At 36.6% G+C, this 19,397-nt stretch overlaps 1 protein-coding gene across 5 annotated transcripts in view; it reads left to right on the top strand.

Annotated features, from left to right (window-relative positions):
* GABRG3 (gamma-aminobutyric acid type A receptor subunit gamma3) overlaps nt 1-19,397 on the top strand; it is a 342,277-nt gene that overhangs the window by 165,702 nt on the left and 157,178 nt on the right. For 4 of the 5 annotated variants that reach the window (XM_009666387.2, XM_009666383.2, XM_009666382.2 and 1 more), the window contains 2 exons: nt 4,779-4,999; nt 7,354-7,436. In XM_009666387.2, the coding sequence (XP_009664682.1) occupies nt 4,779-4,999; nt 7,354-7,436 (304 nt within the window). The remainder of the gene's footprint in view (nt 1-4,778; nt 5,000-7,353; nt 7,437-19,397) is intronic. The other variant, XM_068923174.1, reaches the window with a different exon arrangement.

Below are 19,397 nucleotides of genomic sequence, written 5' to 3'. Positions count from 1 at the left end.
AGAAGGCTGCAGACAAAGTCACAGCGTACTGTTTTCTATAGACGTTCAAATAGATCACCTGACTGCAACAGCAAATTAAAAAGTGTATTCCAGGATTAAGCCACAGCTAAAATGATATATCTTGGTAGGACAAAAGCTTCATGTATTGCCAACAATATGTTAGCTCCTCTTTCAAATGAGGAAACAATTGAAGACTTGGTTGAAAACTGTATATTTTTCTCTGTGGCTGCAGATGCCTCAAACCATGGAAGTTTCAAGGTGTTTCCAATGATTAATCATTCCTACACAATTGAAAGGCGAATAATTCGTTGCTGGCTTTATTATTTTCGAGGCAGGAATGAAACCATATTAGCTTTGGAAATGTGAAAAATGTGAAAATGTGAAAAACATGCTAAAATCAAATAGTTGGAACCATGACTATATAACACTATTTGCAGCTGACTGTTAATGGTTGTTAGCTTTGGGATACGTTCTTCTGTCCACAAATCAAGAGAAAGAACGAAAAATTATCTTCTGCTTCCTGCCCTGTTCATGACCACAAAGAAAGAAAAGTTCCTTCTAGTTAAATCATCATTTGATTTAGAAAAAAATTAAGTTACTTTTTCTGAACTCATTAAGTCATTTTTCTTAACAAATATTTCGAATTCACACATGAGCTTATGAAATTTTAATTCACAGAAATGTTCAGCATGAGACAATTACTTGCATACAGTACAAATGAAAAGATCATGAAATGTTTTTGTTGGTTTTAGAAGATATTTCTGGAAGTTAAGTGAGCATTATCAAGTGTCAATTTTAAAAATCCATTTTCAAAGATAACCTTGTTGGAGGTGATAGAGCAACATTTTCAGTGATAGAATATTACTTGTATTATTTTCAAGTTCTACTAAATGTTTTTAAATAATTCTTGAAAGTGCAAGTTGCCTCTTTAAGTGATGACATTTATAAAATAATGCATTCATTTAAGGATAAATTGCAAAAAAAAAAAAAAAAAAAAACCAGATGACAAACTTTGGTGATAAGCTGGTTATCATGGGAAAGTAGAGAAAAAACAAAGACATTCAGAAGTGAATTAGCTGCCAGATGCTAGGATTTACATTTTGATGTGATCAAACAAGATCACATAAACTGATTTAATTTTACTGAAAAAAAATTAATATATCTGGAAATAGTACTGAAAATTTAAAATTTCTCAAAAAGCTTGATGTGTATTTCACAGCTTCAGCAGCATATTTTTGTATGTCAGGAGTCTTCTGTTGGGAAACAATATTCTAGTTTTGTATTCTTGCTCTTTGAGTTTCTTAAAATTTTTCAATTTATCATTTTATTATCACTATTAAAAGTGATAATAAATGCTTCTTCAATCAGTAGCTTCAAGTTTATGATAACTGAATTTTACATCAGAGAAATTTTATATTATTTCAGAAAATATATAATATGCTAAAGGAAATAAGATTTCCCTAAAATTTCCCTCCACGTTAACATGTAGTCTCATTTTCTTCAAGGAGAAATATTTCTTTGAAAGTTTAGCTGCTATGCAGTATAGCTTCACTTAATACAACCACATGCAATGTGAGTATGTGGAGTTGGTGTAAGCAGCAAAAGTCTTATGCTTCTTACAGTAGCGTGGCAAAATTGGGTCCTTAAGACAAGAAAACTTATGGTGACAGAACATTTTACTGTACGTGACCTTGACATCATTTTATGTCAGATATAGTTTCACCTTTCTGCACCTGGGAGGGAGCCTTATTACAATTTTTACTCTTTTTAAATTCTTCCTGTATTAATTATAATAATCAAAGTTTGTTGACAAAATAGTAAACAATAAAAGAATGAATCAGAAGGATAATAGTAACATTTCTGGTGTGGTGGTAGAACAAAACGTACGAAATATTATTGGAGTTGTAGGACATTTCTTCATCTGAGGCATCGTTTCACTAAAATGTGGTCTTGCCTGAATTCTGTCAGTGCAACCATTACTTTTCATAACGGCTTTGAACATAGGCATTCTTCTAAATGGAGGGCAGCATTAGCTAGCAAATGAAAAATTTTCTTTTCTTTCTTTCTCTGACTGAATATGGTAAATACTTTGGGTGAAAAAAGTTAGGGGTAAAACTTTGAAAATTCCAATGCCAGTGATTTAAAAAGACTTTCATCAACTTTTCTTTTTGAAATATTACTTTGCTTTTTAAAAGTGGCCTAAGTTTACATAAAGAAAAATGCATTTTTAAAGGGCTTAGGTAACTCAGAAGGTCTATGAACCACTTCATTTAAGTTGAAACGTTTTTATTAAAGTGAATGGAGTTACACTGGCCCATTGCAGAGGTATTTTGAATAAGAATCATATCTGGGCTGTTCTAGTTATCTAGTAATAAGTGAAGGAAATGACAAGTGGAAGTTGTGTAGTGGCGTTAGCATGGCCCTGCTTCTAGGGTAATATAATCTGTTTCTCAGTCGGAATAATTTACCTGAACAGCAGACCACAATGATGCATCTATACTGCCTCTGGTGCCCACTTTGCTCAGATCTACCTACAGGATACTGTGCTACATATCTCAAGGGCTTTCATTCCTTTGCAGAGGAGGGAAGTCCTAAATATGTACAATCTACCAGAAGGGAATTATAGATGCTCCTAAACTTAGTAATCGTTTGACAGTCAGAAAAAAGCATTCATATAAAATAATCTCAAATATGAATATCATGCAAAAACTTGTTCTGTAAAAAGACAGCACAGTCATTAGCCAGCTGTATACAAACGGTCTTTGATTCTATAAATACTGATTCTCATATGGGGGTTATAAAAAGCATCTCTACCCTCTCAGCTTTTGGAGAAACCCATGAGCATGTCTGGCATATTTCTGTATATAGAAGCTGAATGTGCCAAACTAACACTTGTCACTGGACTTTCAAGGATAAAGTGATGGGGACAGAGTTCAGGGTAAAGAAAGAATATCAACACTCTACCATCTTAAACCTGGTGGATTAAGGTTGTCCTTTTTCAATATTTATAAAGAGCTAGGTAGCGATAAGGGTATGCTGTCTACATTACTGCATTATTTAAGTGTGTGAAGATGTGCAATCTTGTAAACATCAAGATGAAAAAAGTCTCTTCAGATTACAATCTGTCAGCTTCTCTGAGAAGATAAAGCTAATACAATGAAAAATGGCAATGAGATAGGCTACAAAGTAAAATAGTCCTTAATTCCTTTGGTGGCTAGGCTTCAAGTCCTAAGGTGATCTATTACCTGGCATTTGGATACATACTAGCACCACTTATATACCTACTGATCATTTACCATGTACAGATGAGAGGCCTAGAGCATGTTTTGGGCTAGGATTACAATGTCAGTAAATTAGTTTTCCTGGTGTTACAACATCAGCTCTAGAAGCATGGCCTGCCAAAAAATGTAATAGTGCAGGAGAACTGGATGGTTCTCAGAAAGCGGTAAAATTACTGTGCTAAGTTCAGACTGCAAGCTCTTCTAAAAATCTGCGCATAAAACAGTTTGAAACACTGTTCATGTGATAATATTTATTTTACACCTTCCCTTTTAAATAGGAGATATAGGAGTAGACATGCAAAAATGCAATAACAGTGAGTTCAGAGTAGTCAAAGGCATAACATACCTGTTTTGCTGCAGAACCTTAGTTCTTTTTTCAGCTATTTCGGGAGTGCATTTACCAGAGGATCTGAGGAGCTTGTTTGCCCCCCAGCCCCTGTATTAGCCTGCAGTGTAGAACATAAACTTTGTGTCACCTGAGCAAAAGCTGTCACTGTCATGAATGCAGCCAGCCCTGCAATACTGAGAGGGCCTTTCTTGACATGGTCAGAGACATGTTTCCATAGGATTCCAGTGTCAGAGGCTGAGCAGTCTGGAAAGAGGGAGAGGCAGCTAAAGTTAGTAAATGCAAACATGGCCTTTTCCTGGCTTCTGAGGACTGGAGTTCACACTTCAAATACTGGTTTTAACACAGCTTCTTGTATGGGGTATTCAGTGCATCAACCAGTGTGTTTATGTGTTCACCTATATCATTTTATGTGTATGTCCATATATATTTTAATTTCTGCATTATTATATCCACCGTGGCTGCTTACTTGCTGCTTACTTACAGCAGTAGACATGAATGAAAGAAAGGGTGAGATTGTGACATGATATTAGCCTATTCAGGGTAATAGGTTAACAGCCCCTTGGCTCTTAGCATTTGAAGTACATGAAGTATCTCAAAGAAGTACAAACATGCCTTTTTAATTCTGCTGTAGCGTAACCTAAGAAAGTGTGGCTGAATAATTAGTTACAAGCAGAACAATTAATTTATTGGAATTACTAAAAAAAAAAAAAAAAGGCATTGCCAGAGTAAGGGGAATTTACTGTTCTCTGGCTTCCTTATATTGTTCCTGCTCATGTTTCCCTAATGCTACCACAAAGTCAAATAATTCTTTCATCATTCTGCCCTATGACATAGAAGCCTACGCAAATTGTATCTTGTAGCTCTGACTTTTCAGAGACAATTGAAAGGGATGTGAAAATGCAGAAATTGTTATGGTGCAGGATAAAAGCAAGTGAGGTGGTTAGCCCCTTTTCTAAACTAGTTAGAGAAAGAAAACAAAGGCAGAAAAAGGTTAAAAGTCTAGTTCCTCAGTCAGTAAAAAAGAAAACATAGTTCCATTGGCTTGAACATATCTTGCCACTCTACATATGGATAGACCTTATCGAAGACCAAGTAGTACTGAGAAGCATGGAACAAATTTCAATTTGCATATCATGTTTTCATTTCAGGAATATCAAATTGATATATTTTTTGCCCAGACATGGACAGACAGCCGTCTTCGTTTCAACAGCACCATGAAAATACTGACCCTGAACAGCAACATGGTTGGTTTGATTTGGATACCAGATACGATATTCCGGAATTCCAAAACAGCAGAAGCTCACTGGATCACCACCCCCAATCAGCTGCTCAGGATATGGAACGATGGCAAAATCTTATATACCCTCAGGTAAGAAGTTAAAGTATTTAGCTGGAAGCTTTTAGCATATTTTGCTCAGTAGTAATTTTCAGAGCTTTCTCCATTATCCTCTGCTGTTTCCTTTCTAATGCCTACTGATCTTGCTTGACAAATGTTTACTGAAAATTCAGGCGTAACTACTGCAGAGTTTAAAAAACAAGCATTGTCTTTTTAAAAAAGATCTTTTAAGTAATGAGAGTCAAGTTTACATAAATTGTAGAAGTCAGTTTTTTAAATGTTTTTTAAAATCAGAAGAATATAGTCCCATAAATCCTGCCAGAAACCTTTCTGATCAGATTTAGATGCAAGATTGGATAAAGTATTTCTAGATTCAGGCTAATGCCAGTGCTTGATTCTTCAGATAAGGGACACTGAAAGATAGCATGTCACATCTCATCAGAAGGGTGAATTGCTGAAAGAAAGGGTTTTAGAGTTTTTCTGAACTTTGTGATACCATCAACTGCATGGTACTAGCAATATTGTATATATTTGTACAGAAAGAGCCTGTGGAAATCAAAATATGTTTTTAGTTAGTAGAAGAACTGAATTGCATAGATGGGAGTTCTGCCATATACCATATTCCACACAGCAAACTTTTTCAGAAATATTCCTTTCATGCTACGTTTGCTGCAGTGATTGTATTAAACCTTTTCAGTACAATATCATATACTGATCGTACTTGCAATTGCAGTTGGGCTTCAATGATAAGCCTTTGTTAAATAATAAGAAAGGAATTAAACAGTTGGAAATGCTACTGACATTATTAGTGCCCTTCTCTTCTTAGGCTTGCTCCACTCAGTTCAATGGTAGAGCTCTTGCTTATGTCAGTAGTCTTTGGATCTTTACTACTTTAATATTCTCTTATTCTTTTTTTCTCTTTTTTTTTTTTAAATCAGATCTTATTTCAGTGTTTCTAGGTGAGTTACGTATCTGTGTAATAGTAATTAGGCTCACACACCTATCACTAAAGAAACTATGTCACATGCATGGATTGCAAAATTTGTTTACACAGATGAAAATGGGACAATATTTGATCCAGTGGATTGTTTGAGTAAGCACTCTGAATGTGTGAAAGATATTTTGAATCCTTTTCTCCCACTCAGCTCAGCCTGCTTTCCTCATAAGAGGAACTGTAAGAATATTCGTTGTTTGTCAGTAACACTGTGTAATTAAAAAATAATTTATCTGATTTGTATAACCACACAGTATCGGTATAGTATGGGAATGGTAACTACTGTATGTGCAGGTTCTGTGATGTGTTGATAAACATTCTGTATTCAGGAGAAAGTGTGCAAGGTTGACTCATGCTCCTTGCCTTTCCCTCCTCTTCCTTGGCTACTTTTGGGCACAAATGCATTCTGGCTGTAACACCTGAGATCTTGTTCTAGTGTCAGTACAAGTGATTTTTCCACAAAGTGATTTTTCCAAGACAGAGGTTTTCTCTATTTGTCATCCTAGATTTGAGGCACCAGACCTTTCCAAATCCAGTTTGTTAGCTTTTGAATTAGCCTTTTTTTTTTTTCTTTAAAAAAAGACCAACAGAAAAACCCTACAGCCCACACTTGCTGCATAAATTCAGGCAAGCAGTTAATACAGTGTCTGGCTTCCTGACCACTACAGGCCAGTAGTGGTCTACGTAATAAACTAGTACTTGTTGCAATCTGCTCGGGTAAATAGATTGCCTTTATAATCTGTCAGACTGAAGATTATCTGTTTCTAATAGCCATTTTTGAATCAGCTCCACTCACGGTGTCCTTTTTGTTAGGAAACCATGTAAAACAAGCTTTCAAATGGGGCTGAAGACATTTCTACTGGTCTGTGTTAGTGGGCCATGTGTTTACTATGTCTGTGCTACTCAGAAGAGAACGTCATATAGAGATTTAACATGCTATTGAGAGGTACTCCAAAATGATGGAAAGAATTTTAACTTCACAGTGTAAGTAAATGCAGAGAATGTTCCTTATAAGAATCTTTATAAGATTTTATTTCTATGGAATTGCAAACCACCACATCAGCCATTTTTATTTTATTTTTTTAAAGAACAGTTGTTCCTATCCCATGTCCTCTAAAGATAAACTGTCTGGAGAAAAACATATGCACAGATCTTTTGGCATCAGGAAATGCTTAAGGATGTGTTTGAAATTATTTGTGCTCTTAGATATTTATCTTTATTTTAAATCAGGCCTAAATAGCCAATGAAGAATCTGTATGTACAGACTTTTGTTTGGAGGCCTTACTTAAAGATGTCAAAGTTTTTTTGGAAGATTACCTAAGGTTACCTAACTGCCTCCTTTTAACTTTTTCTTGTGCTGATATATAGTGACAGATAGCTGGTTTCTTCACAGGCTTACCATCAATGCTGAATGCCAGCTGCAGCTACATAATTTCCCAATGGATGAACACTCGTGTCCATTGATATTCTCTAGCTGTAAGTACTGCTTTGATGCTTCATTATTGAATGTAAGTGGTATGTAGAGGTGTGAGTTTATTTCTAGTTTCTATCAGGTTGTTCAACTGTTCCACAACAGGTAGAGAGGATGGTTAGGTTTGCTTGAATATTCAGGGGATTTTTTTGTTTCTTCTTTAGCATTCCTGGCATGGGCTTATGTCATAAAGTTTTCTGTAAATTTACTCTGTTATTTTTGCCAATACCAGCCTTTTTAGTTGACACTACAGTCACAATTTCAGTACGAACAGATATTCGTGCAGCCTGTGCTATGTTGGTCTAACAAATTGTATGATATGTAATTGAGAAAAGAAATTGCAGTGTTTTGTGGAGGTGCACAGCTTGGGGACAAACCCAATATCTACACCAATAAATGGTGCAGGTACCATAAATCTAATTTTCCTGTTACTGCTCTGCCCTTCCAGTAGTCCCAGCTGCATTGTATTATATGTAATTTGTTGGTATATTTAGGATACACCTAATGGGCAAAACCAATATATTGTTGAAATGGATGGGAAACAAAAGTCTAGAGAGTTACTGCTGAGGTTTAATATAACTGTGAGGGAAAGTTCTCTTTATGCTGATTCATTTGAAAAAGCATGAGGGCTATCAGCTCATAGATACACCAGCATAGCTGTATAATGGAAAGTGATGTAATGCAAATGTATTACAAGCATTTTTAAAGGGCTCTTCCCTAAAGCTTTTCCCTTTGATAAACTGCAAGTGTCAAGATTTGTGAATGAATGGGAAATATATTATTTTGTTTTTCTATTTAGAAAACAGTATTTTCTCCACCGTCTCTTTAAAAGCGATGCAAGCTAATACTATTTAATGCTTTTCTAATAGTTACGTTGCTGTGATAGATGGGTTTTGATTTTAATTTATGAAAAGTACACTGATAGTGATGTTTTAGAATCAATTAGAAATGGGATTTGGATTTCAGCTGATCCAGGGCAGGTTCTTTTTCCCTAGGAAAAATTTTTCAGAAAAATCTGCTAATATAAGCAGCTACCTTCTCCCAAAAATATTATCGTCACTTTGCTGTTTTTTTATGACTTCTGTGGATATGTGAGCCTGGGCAAAAATAGATAGGTGTGTGCTTAGTTCACATGTGTAGAATATATGCATACTGAAGTAAACAAGAGGCTCCTGAATGAGCTTTCCTGCTAATGAACACTTGTCACTGATTTCTACATACCTCAGCTAGGTTTAGGTACTACATAAAGCTGCCCTTGCCTTGGGGCAGTCTACTGGTGATGTGTTGCAGTATTAGAAAAGGAGTGAATGGTTTTAAAAATTAAGTCCCAGTCAACAGTTATTAATTGAATCTACTACATAAACTTGATAGGTCCTTCTTTAGCAGTATCCAGAGAAGAAGCTGAACTGTAATAAGCTTCAAATCTTACCTCCATTTGTTGTTAATAACTAGACAGTTGCTGAATGCGAGTAAGTTATGCTGTGTGTTTTTTATTTAAAGAAACAGAACATCAGCTTGAATTTCAGAAGGCTCAGTTCTGTGGCAAAATTTCAAATTACACCTTGATTTGAAGAGGTCCCTCTTAGATTTAAATCTATTGGATCAGAACCCTTCTGCCCTTGAAAACACACATGTATTACCATTAAAGGAAACGGAGATTACATAGGATCAAGCAGAAGTTGAATGTGTTCCAGTTTGTTCTGTGTACATTCGAATTATAGTTTCTTGCCAGATGGAATAACACTTGGGTGAATATTAAAACAGTGTTTTATAGCTTTGCCAACCTCTTTGCTCGTGTTGACAGAAAGAGCTTACTTCTTTAAGTTCATACCTAATTATGTTCTTTTCCTTGTATGCTCTTTTAGCACTACAATTGTCATAATAGTAGGACATCTCCTATATGATTTGTTTATTTTATAATTCTGTTGTGTTTTCAGCATTATGTATGCAAGTTTGACGACACATGATATTTGGTGGGACTTATGAAGTGAATGCCTGAATGATTTATTACTACCAGATTATCAAGTTTCTGAAAGAACAAGTTTATTACAGACTGAGATTCCAAGATATGTGTCTTTGAATAAAATAGAAACCTAAATGGTTGTAGAATTCACATCACAACAGCACTTCCCTCTGCATCCCTTTCTTTTGCTGCCCTGCACATCGACAAATATTTGCAGATTCCGCTGTAGGCAGGCAGCAAAAAAATGCATGAGTTTTACAGAATATTCTCCACATCTCTACACACACATGAACAGGGTTAATATTTCAAAAATGTCACTTTTTATAGAAATTTCCCTTGACATTTCAGAAATGTAAAGCTAATCTCAAATTGTTTTGAGAGTATTTTCCTCTAGTGCCAACTTATTCACACCGTAAAAATTTTTGTTGCTTTGGGGACAGTTGATATTCCTTAGTTGAGAATACTGAAACGATGATCTAGTTGCCATGATGAATAAGGAGAAAGCAGTACTTTAAGAAAAAAGAGACCATCTCAGTGTGCTAAACACACTGGTTACTAAAACATATCTACCCTTTCCTGCAGAAAATCTTATGGAAAAATATTGTTTGGAACATGCTTTTTATTCACCTCTAAAGTGATTTTTGAATGTGTATTTGTGGCTAGAGCTACGGAGCACCTCAGAAAAAGAAATTTAGAAAAGACCGTAATGTAGGGAGCATTTCCATGACAGCATTCTGTAGAGTTTCCTGAGCTGCCACTCAAGGACCATTCCTTGAGCATGCTAGTCTTTGATTATAGGAATTAGGAAATATTGAAATAGTTTGAAAACTCTTTACTCACTTTCCAAGTTTTATATGCTCTTCAGGTCACACAATGTGCTGTGTTGTCTTGCATATTAGGGCACGTGTCAGGTGGGTGTCTGTTGTTGCAGTCCTTATGTAGATGCACATTTAGCACACTGCTCGCATGACAAGGGCAGCCCAACAGCACTAAACACAAGGCGAGGCTGCTCTACAATGCTGTAGCTCTCTTTCCCAGTACATGTGCCAGACTGGGCTGATCAACCAGACGTGGCAAGCAGGATTCCTTCATGCAGAGATGTTACAACATTGCATGGTGTTACTGCCATTGCATGGTATTAATGTCTGTTTGCTGGTGGATGTGAAGAAAGAATGAATGCTGTGACTTGACCTCAGCGTAGCAAACTTTGATAGATTTTGCTCTAGATGATCACATTCTTTTCATATATTTATAAAGTACGAAGTAGTACTGCCTAAAGATATTCTATCGGTATGGTACTTCACTTGGGCTGATTTATCCTTCTGAGCTGGGGGAGGATGCTGTACTGCTTTTGGTATTCAAGTGCCTCATTAAACCGTCTTGGTTATTTCTATTCAGCACTGATTTGAGCGTTGTAGACACAACCTAATTTCAGGATTCTGCCAAAAAGGCTTCATAGAGGTAGTTGAACATCAGCGAGGATGCATAGGTATTTTGTTTGAAGGACAATGTCAGCAAAAGAATAAAAAATAAGACGCAGGCAGCAACATGCAGGCTGGAAATAAGAAGTTAAGCACTGCGGAACTCCTGCCACAGAATACTAAGGATGTTAGAATTTTATAAGGATTCAAAAATAATTGGACAGATCAGAAGAAAAATGCAGCGGTAGCTATTAAAAATAAAGAGATTAGTCCCTACGAATGACTCCTGTTTTTTATTCTCAGTTAGTGGAGCTTTTGAAATGAAATACTAGGCGAAAAAAACACTGAAGAGTTGGTTACAAAGAGCACCACTGCCTGCTCCTTTAGCAGCTCGCAGTTCCCTAGAGCATGCAGTGGCTGTATAGCTAAGCTATTAAAGGGCCCCTTTTGCTATGGAGTTGCCACAAGACTAGTTTCCAGCTGGCCTACATGTTTCTATTGTGGAGTTGTCAGTTACTGGTAAGACTGATGCGTGTTCTGGATTTTCTTAATCTGGGAGGACTAGGCTCACTGCAGAATAATTTGAACATGATTTCACCCACATATGGGCAACAGTTAATTATTCAAGGAGGTCACTTTTTCAGCCGAGGAGCAAACCTTCCTTCTCCTCTCCTCATCCATGCACTCAAGATTTAACTGGAATCTGTAACGCTCCTTCAGGTCACAGTATATGGCAGCCACACTAAAATGAAGCTGACAAACCCATTATAGCTTGTTCAGAGCATCTGGTGAACTACCTTATAAGAACAAGTTATGTACAGGGAACTTAAGGAATTGTGGGAATCTGTGCAAGTTGCATAGCTAAGGTCTGAAACAATCTGCGAGGCTGAGCTTAAAGCTTTACCAGCTGCAGTAAGATTGAGCTGCAGTGCAAGGTGCCAGAAGAAAAATCATGAGACTGAGTTGATTAATGTGTTTATTTTTTTACCTTATTTTTTCTTGCCACTATTACACTATTGTTTATTTAAAAAAGCGTATTAGACTTATGCAATAGAACCAAAATTACTTGTAGCCAATTACCTATGTTTTCCCAAGTAAGAGGGTCTACACAGTCCTGAGTTGCCAACGATCAGATGATTGCCACAAGGAAGGAAAGGGTGGGCATGCCTCGAATTCTGTTCCTACTGCAAATTCTAAAATATATACACAAATGTTCACAAACAATCAAAATGCTTTCAGTTCAGTTGAAAACAAGGGAGAGTAAGATTTCTAGCTATATGTGAAATGCATTTTAAAAATTTCATCCGAATTTAAGACAGTATTTGAAAGAAGCAGTATTCCTCTCTCTAAATATAAACTCTGTTCAATCAAATATTATCCTTTTGAATGTGAAACCTTTAATGGATATGTAATTTAGATGATCAGTACTTTGAGCCTCATATTTTTATTTTTCTAACAGAACTAGCTGTCATCCCCAATTTTAATTTGTTTCTTCAATATTCCTCCTAGCCTAGAAAAGCAAGTGCTGTTTTAGGAAGGAACTATGCCTTGTTTCATCTTGTGTGTCATCAGTAGAATCATTAATAAAATCTGAGGGCAAAATTTTATTCCTGAGGAAGAGCGGGCCATAAGGAACACAGCTTAATGTTCATATCTCAGGAGGAGTTTCATTAAAGATGCTGGGAAGGAATTACAACATTCAGAAAGAGCCTTAATCCAAATCTGAGCTTCCCATCTGTGTTCTCTGTAACGGATTGAACCAGATCATGGGACATCAATGGAATTCTTGATTCGGGTTTTGTGACAAGAGTATTTTAGCTGTTACAGTTTTTTCTCTTATAGGAAGGTAGAGATTGATGTACTGGAATGCATGCATCCTCTCTTCTTACTTCAGTCTGTCTTATTTCAGAGAATAGTCAATATTAAGACTTACAGAGAGGAAAAAAAATGTACTTATGGAAAATTTGACCACTGAAAGTTTCTTCTCAAACCCTGTATTCAGCATGTGACTTGTGTCATGTGTAAGAATGCGAAGCACATCTTTGACAAATCCTTCCTCCTCTTTATCTTCTAACCCTTCTCAGACAACGACTTGTTACTATTGCTACTATTGTTACTGTTGCCCTCTTCTAGACTTCACTATTTTCATTACGCATCTTTTTCAAATATTTTGACTGTGTGCAATACAGTATTCAAAGAGAATTTGACTATTCCAAAGATTCAGAATGAGTGCATGATTCTATAGGGATCCTTTTTGCTCTTGTTAATTTGTGTTGTTTGAAGCATTTTTTTGCTAAGTTTCCATAGAGATACCTGGATATAGATAATTTGAAATTTATTATAGTCTTGTGTGAGTAATTTCAATTGTTCTTTCCGATAGACATTCTGAATATAATCTGCCACTATGTTGTTCAGTTCTTTTTATGATCCTTCATTTGATAGCCAAGCCAAGACTCATAAAAATCTTAAAAGATACTTTGCATTTGGAAGTTCTGTGAATTTTTGTCTAATTACTCCAGCAGGATGTAATATACATCCATGAAATTGTCCAAATTCATCCATGGTACAAGTATGTTCGCTTTAATTTTATACTTTCTAAATCCAATTTGTGATGCCTTCAGGCCAAACTAATGTATATTGTAAATATTGATGTGGCACACATCTTTCTCTTAGTCTTCTGCCTTAGTGTGTGAAGGTATATCAGAGACAACTTTCTAAACATTTCTGGATGTATGGTTCTGTGCCAATTCCAAATGTATACAATATATTATGATACAAGAGTAACAGACATTAAAAAACCTCTGATCATTAGGTCTGTACGTAGCCACCAATATACATAAATTTCTATTCAGTAAGAAAGGCAGTGAAACTTCTCTGATGTTGGGAGTTGTCCATTGCCTTCCTGATGATCACAGAAAGTTGGTGACATTGGTTAATTCATGTAGTATCCCCTGCTCTTCTGAGGATTTCTATTTCTCCCAGAGAGTTCAGGCTTTTGGTTAGCAGCAGACCAAATTCCTCTCTCTTTTTATACTTACTCTTGAGACTTTTCTGCACGACACTGAAGGTTCCTCTGGAGAGGCAGCAGGTGCTGTTGCTTCCAGGAGAATTTAAGCCCTAGACTAAAATTTCAGCAACCGCTGATTAGTGAAGCCTAAAATGCTTAACTCAAGATATCTTGGGTCAAGCAAACTCCTGCTGAAACTGTTTCTGGATCTGTGGTGGGCTACTCCAGGAAGTTGCCATTTACTCCAGTTTTGAAGCAGTCTTACAAGGATCCTTGGTATCTCCGTTTACCTGCCTGGTTGCCTGAGGAAGATAGGAGGCCTGTGTCACTGGGGCAAATTCTCTAGCCAGTCTGCTGCAGAGCCAAAAAAGTGCTTATATTCCAGCACCTGAAGTTTAGGGTATGCAACTGTATTTCAGGTCTGGAACCTCCAGCTTTAACTTACCTTTAAAGCACGGAGAGCAGAAAGCCTGAGACTCCCACGTGGAGTCTAGACTCCCAAAGCTTCCAGTCTTCTTTCTGCAGATTTGGGGGCCCTGTGGTATTTTTTGAAATGTTTTGGCTTTCAGGTCGTCTGGATTAGACAGTGTCCTTAAAACAAGGAATATCGAGAGCCTTCTGTCTGTTAAGTGAAGCTGATATTCTTGTCAGTCTTCCCCAAAACCTTTATGGTCCCAGAGTTCTCTTATACACAGCATGCATTACTGCTTATTAAACAGAACTGTATCCAAATTTTCAGTTCTGTTTCTCCCAGGGAGTTCAGGTTTTTGATTAGCTGTTAGGAATAAGACAAATCCATATAAAAAACAATTAAAAAACTTTCCTGTGAGCCATTTTTTACTTAGAAGGTAGATACCTGACAAAGTTATACTGTATGGTTCCAGGAGAAACTGAGAGAAAAAGCCTGAAGGAAATCAGGTTACTGTTTGTGTGATTGACAGCTGAATGTATCAGAAGGCACTGGAGTCTCTGCCTTGTGACAGTAACTGTTAACTCCCATGACTTTATCGCAGATCTCATGATATTTGTTGTTTACTTGAAGCTAAGACCTCTGTAAGCATGTTATCCTGTGACAGTGTGAATTTTTTTTTTAATTTAACAATATGACACAATTGCAACAGAAGAAGTTCCAGCAGCAGGAAGGAAATACCTTTCTCCCCAAAATGTAATATAAAGTGTATATACTACCTATTAATGTTATTTTTATTTATTCATTTATATGTTTGATAAACTGTTTGCAAAGGAATGTGACTGTTATGGAGAACCTGATCCATAACTTGTAGTCTCCTGGCAGCTCTGTGTTTGCAGCCTCTGACATACAGTGGTCATCTCTGTGACATATAGCGCATCCGGAGATGATCACACTCCTTTGCATCATGTTCTTTAATATGAGAAGGAATGTTGCGTTTGACACTCTCTTAGTAACAATTGCATCACAGGACAATGTGGGAGGTTCTGGAATAAAAATGTTTTCTCTGTCTCGGTTATGGAGTCTTAGCAATGCCTTCTGTTAAGTAAAGAATAAGTAAGGTAAAAGTGCCCCTTTATGGATGTTTTATTTCAAAATGAGCAAGCAGACTGAATGGCTAGCATTATGTGAGTCAGTCTCTCACGGGCACCGGGATCAATAGTCAAAAGTGCCCAAACTCTTACCAGTGCTGTATATAGTTCACTCCTGGTTGAGTTATGAGCAGATTTTGATCTTTGATGGTTAACTTGTTTCTTAAAGAAACTTCTTAGGCACACCTTCCAATACATATTTCCCATTTTATGTGTACAGGACTATTTCATATGTTTATTTGGAGTTCCTTTCCTTTGGAATGTTATATTTTTACAAATGCTGAAATAACTACGTGTTCATTCCTTCTAACCTCCCTTGATGCATCTGAAAGGTACGTCACAAAAAGTAACATAAAAAATAGAAGTACAATTCAAAATAAACCACTAACAGGCAATTTAAATGCTTAAATCACACCCCCTGCAGCAGTTCCCTTCTCCTACCCTTATTTTCACATTTCCAAAGGCAAGAGATGAGCTCTGCAGGACACCCAGAAGGTTGAAGCTATTTTAGTCCCCTAGCAAAAAATGTAGCATACTATTTAAGAAACAAAGAGCATTTAGTTTTCTAATTACTTTAGTTGTTGTAACGTTTGGATTTTTAAAAATAAAAATTGGTTGTATTATTGAATTTGATAACGATGCTGAGGATTATAGTAATGCATCTCCAAACTGTGAGAACTGTGCAGTTGAATTCAGTGGTGCCTTCTCTACCAAGGGCAGAGAAACTGCTTGGCACTTTGAGAACCAAGAGGTATAGACCACGTATCAGATCCACAACAAATACAAAAGAAAATCACTGGAGAGGTGAGAAAAGGAGAACAAGAGGAGACCAGAATCTACAAGGTCAGTCAGATAATCTGCAATATTCCACAGTTTAACAAAAAGTGGTGACTGTTGACTGTCAGATTAGATGAATTTTAGCTAGAGCCCAGTCAGTGCTTGTTACTTTTGCTAGATTTGGCTGAACAATGATAATGAAGTTATTAGAAACCATCAAAGATTTTCCTACAGCAGATTCAAAAGACAGAATGAGAACATCAAGTCCTCAGCCCGTTAGCGTTGTGTTGTTAATTTTGTTTAACTTTAACACAGCCTGGCAAAACAAGACAGCCTGAAAACTTGAAACATTACCATGAGAAAACCACCCTCCCTTTTCTTGCTTTTATTTCTGCAAAATTACCAAAAAACCGAAAATACGTCACTAGAGACCACACAGCTAAGGGAAGGAATTAATGCAGTAGTGAAGCTTTGCCCATTTTTTTGTTATTAGTGCTAGAGGAGGATCACAGAAATGTCATCTATATCTGCTCTCATTGCAGTAATGTTGCTGAGGTCTGACTGGCTTGATCCCTTGGTATGAAGGGCAGGTCTGTCCTTAAAAGGTAGTTGACTTTGTGTAATGGGCTGCTGTATGACTGTTAATAAATCTGGATTCCTTCTTCATAGTTGAGTCAAAACAAAATACCTTGGGATTATATCTTCCTATTAGATACCCCCTCAGACACACAGACAAACAAAGGAGTGATAAGGTTTAGATGGGAAAAAAGAGTAGCACAAATTGAGATATCAAATCTAATTTTAACTTCATTTTAAAATAAATATTTTTATAATCTGCCATGTGAGGCAAATCGTCTGTTGATTCTTCTTCCCATTTTTTAATGAAACATTGTACCTTTTGTATAGCTAAACGCAGAGATCATTTGTGTGGAAAGGAAATTAAGTTATGATTTAATGTCTGGCTTAGCCATGCATATTATGAAGTCATTTATTTTCTTCCTAAATTTTTTTCATATGTGACTTCTGGAAGTCTTACACTGATCCATTTCAACTCAGGAGGCCTACCTGATTTTCCCACAAAACCGTTCCATCAGTCATAGGAAAGAATATATACAACTGCATGTGAATGAATCAAAAGGCACATGCTGTCCTGGGGCAATTGGCTAATTCAGGGAGCTGTCCAGAAGACACTGAGGCTCCTTTACAGCTGCTTGTACCTGAGTTTCTTTCCTAGGGAAACCAAAGCTCAATGGGGAGAGGTGATGTGTTACTTTTATGTCCTGATGGGCATTAGGAACTGTCTGGGGAATGCATTTGTATCTTTGTTGCTCAGAAGTTCTCTTGGGTCCACCAGTTGAGATGTAACCATACTTAGCATGCTTGATTCATTTCATGTGTTGCCAGTTGCATTGGTGTCATTTCTGAACAAGCTTAGTTGTACCTGTCTCCCCTTTTTGGTCTGCCTGAGTGCATCCGTTTGGGGAACATCCCAGTTAACGTTCACTCTTTTTGCCTTAGTAGTCTGATTGGGCATCTGCCTTTCTTCCCTTTGGAAATCTACCATAAGTGAAAAAGTTAGAGCCTCATTAAAACAAATCTGATTTTCAGCAGAATGAGATGAAATTCTCAGAGCTTAAGTTGTTGCCATCAATATGTTTCTATTTTCATCCTTTAGCAACTCAGGTTACTACAGAACCACATCAGAGCCATCCTACTCTTGACATGGGCCTCTCAGCAAAGAAGAGTTGGGTCTCAAGGCATTCTGAGTTCAAGGCATTCTGTACCATGGCCCTATGATATGATAAAGCCATCTAAATTCCTAATAGAAAATGTTATTTCACTGGGAACGTAAGAAAACAGTATATGTGAAAGGCCAATATGAATTTAGTCCTTGATTTGTAGATGAACATCTTAGAAACTAAGATTCATGCAGATCTCACCATCTTTTGTTCAAGTTCTGTCTTCAGTAAAATTTTTAGCAACACCTTAGTATAACAACAACAGAAAAACTACCAAAAGAAGAATCTGCTTTCTTGTCTTTCTCTCAGGCAAGCATTCTTATGCACATGTACACACACATCCACACATATCCAGAAGAATAAGAGAGGATGAAAAAATAGATATGTGGCAGCTTTTAATCTTTTCATTACTGGTAGATGCTCTACTACTCAGGTAATAATCAATATACAAGAAACTATATATAGTAAAACAGAATAATGCAATTAAAAAAGAACAAATACTAATGCAAATCCTCTAAAACAGGGAATCTGACTGCTCTTTACCTTTTTCTTAATGAGGTAGATGTAAAATACTCAGTCATGGCCTTGAGACAATCTGATGCTGCCATGCTTATAAGTCTTCCTTTTGCCTACATTAGCTTATTTAACATTTGAATGCAAATTCTCTACAGTTGTGTTTTTTTTAAAAAACTCTGGGAATATTATATTGTTGATGGGTTGCAATGGCATATTGTGCACAGCTTATGCTGTTTGAATTGATGAAGACAATATCAGAGCTGATGAGGAATTTTCATGAGACACTTTTTTGGGGTTAGGAAAAAAGCTATTCTTGTGAAATATAAACTTTTCTTTTTGAGAAATATATATTTCAGTTTTGTGAAAGATTGTAGGAATTTTTGGTCCTCAACAGAAAGATAGTTCCTCCCTGTAACATCCTGAGGTTCCCTAGCCCTGGGTAGGGGACATTAAGTTCAAATTTCTTGTCTTAAGAAGACAATAGAAAGATTCTGAATGTACTTTTTCATTTTGCCTGTAAATGGCCTGATCATAAAGCCGCTGGCTATTTTATAGCTTTTGCGTCATCTCTGACTCTGATTTTTCAGTGTGGTTTATATGAAGTATGTATGCATAGTGTTTTTCAAAATGTAGCAGCTGAGGGAAAACATAGTAGTTATTTTGCACTTACTGAGCCTCCTATACATTTCTCTGAAAGGCGGCAAAAAGACTATCTTTGGAAAAAAAAAATGTTAACCATTTACAACAAACAGTCAATGTTGCCCACATTTTAGCTATGGAAGGTCAGTTACCCCTTTTCAGGTTAAAAAGAGAAGTAGCACTAGGTGCATGTTTATACCTTACAGATATTTTCTTCCTCTAGTGATTAACTTCAAATGAAGCTACTGGACCAAATGAGCGTGGAGAAGCTTGTCTGTGAGTGCTGACTTTCAACAAAAGGGAACTTTGATCTGAAAGGTGTATTTGTTCTCATCGGTTGTCTG

The sequence above is a fragment of the Struthio camelus genome, chromosome 1 (genome assembly GCF_040807025.1).
Source record: "Struthio camelus isolate bStrCam1 chromosome 1, bStrCam1.hap1, whole genome shotgun sequence".
Classification (NCBI taxonomy): Eukaryota; Metazoa; Chordata; class Aves; order Struthioniformes; family Struthionidae; genus Struthio; species Struthio camelus.
This window is presented reverse-complemented; position numbering and strand designations above follow the sequence as displayed.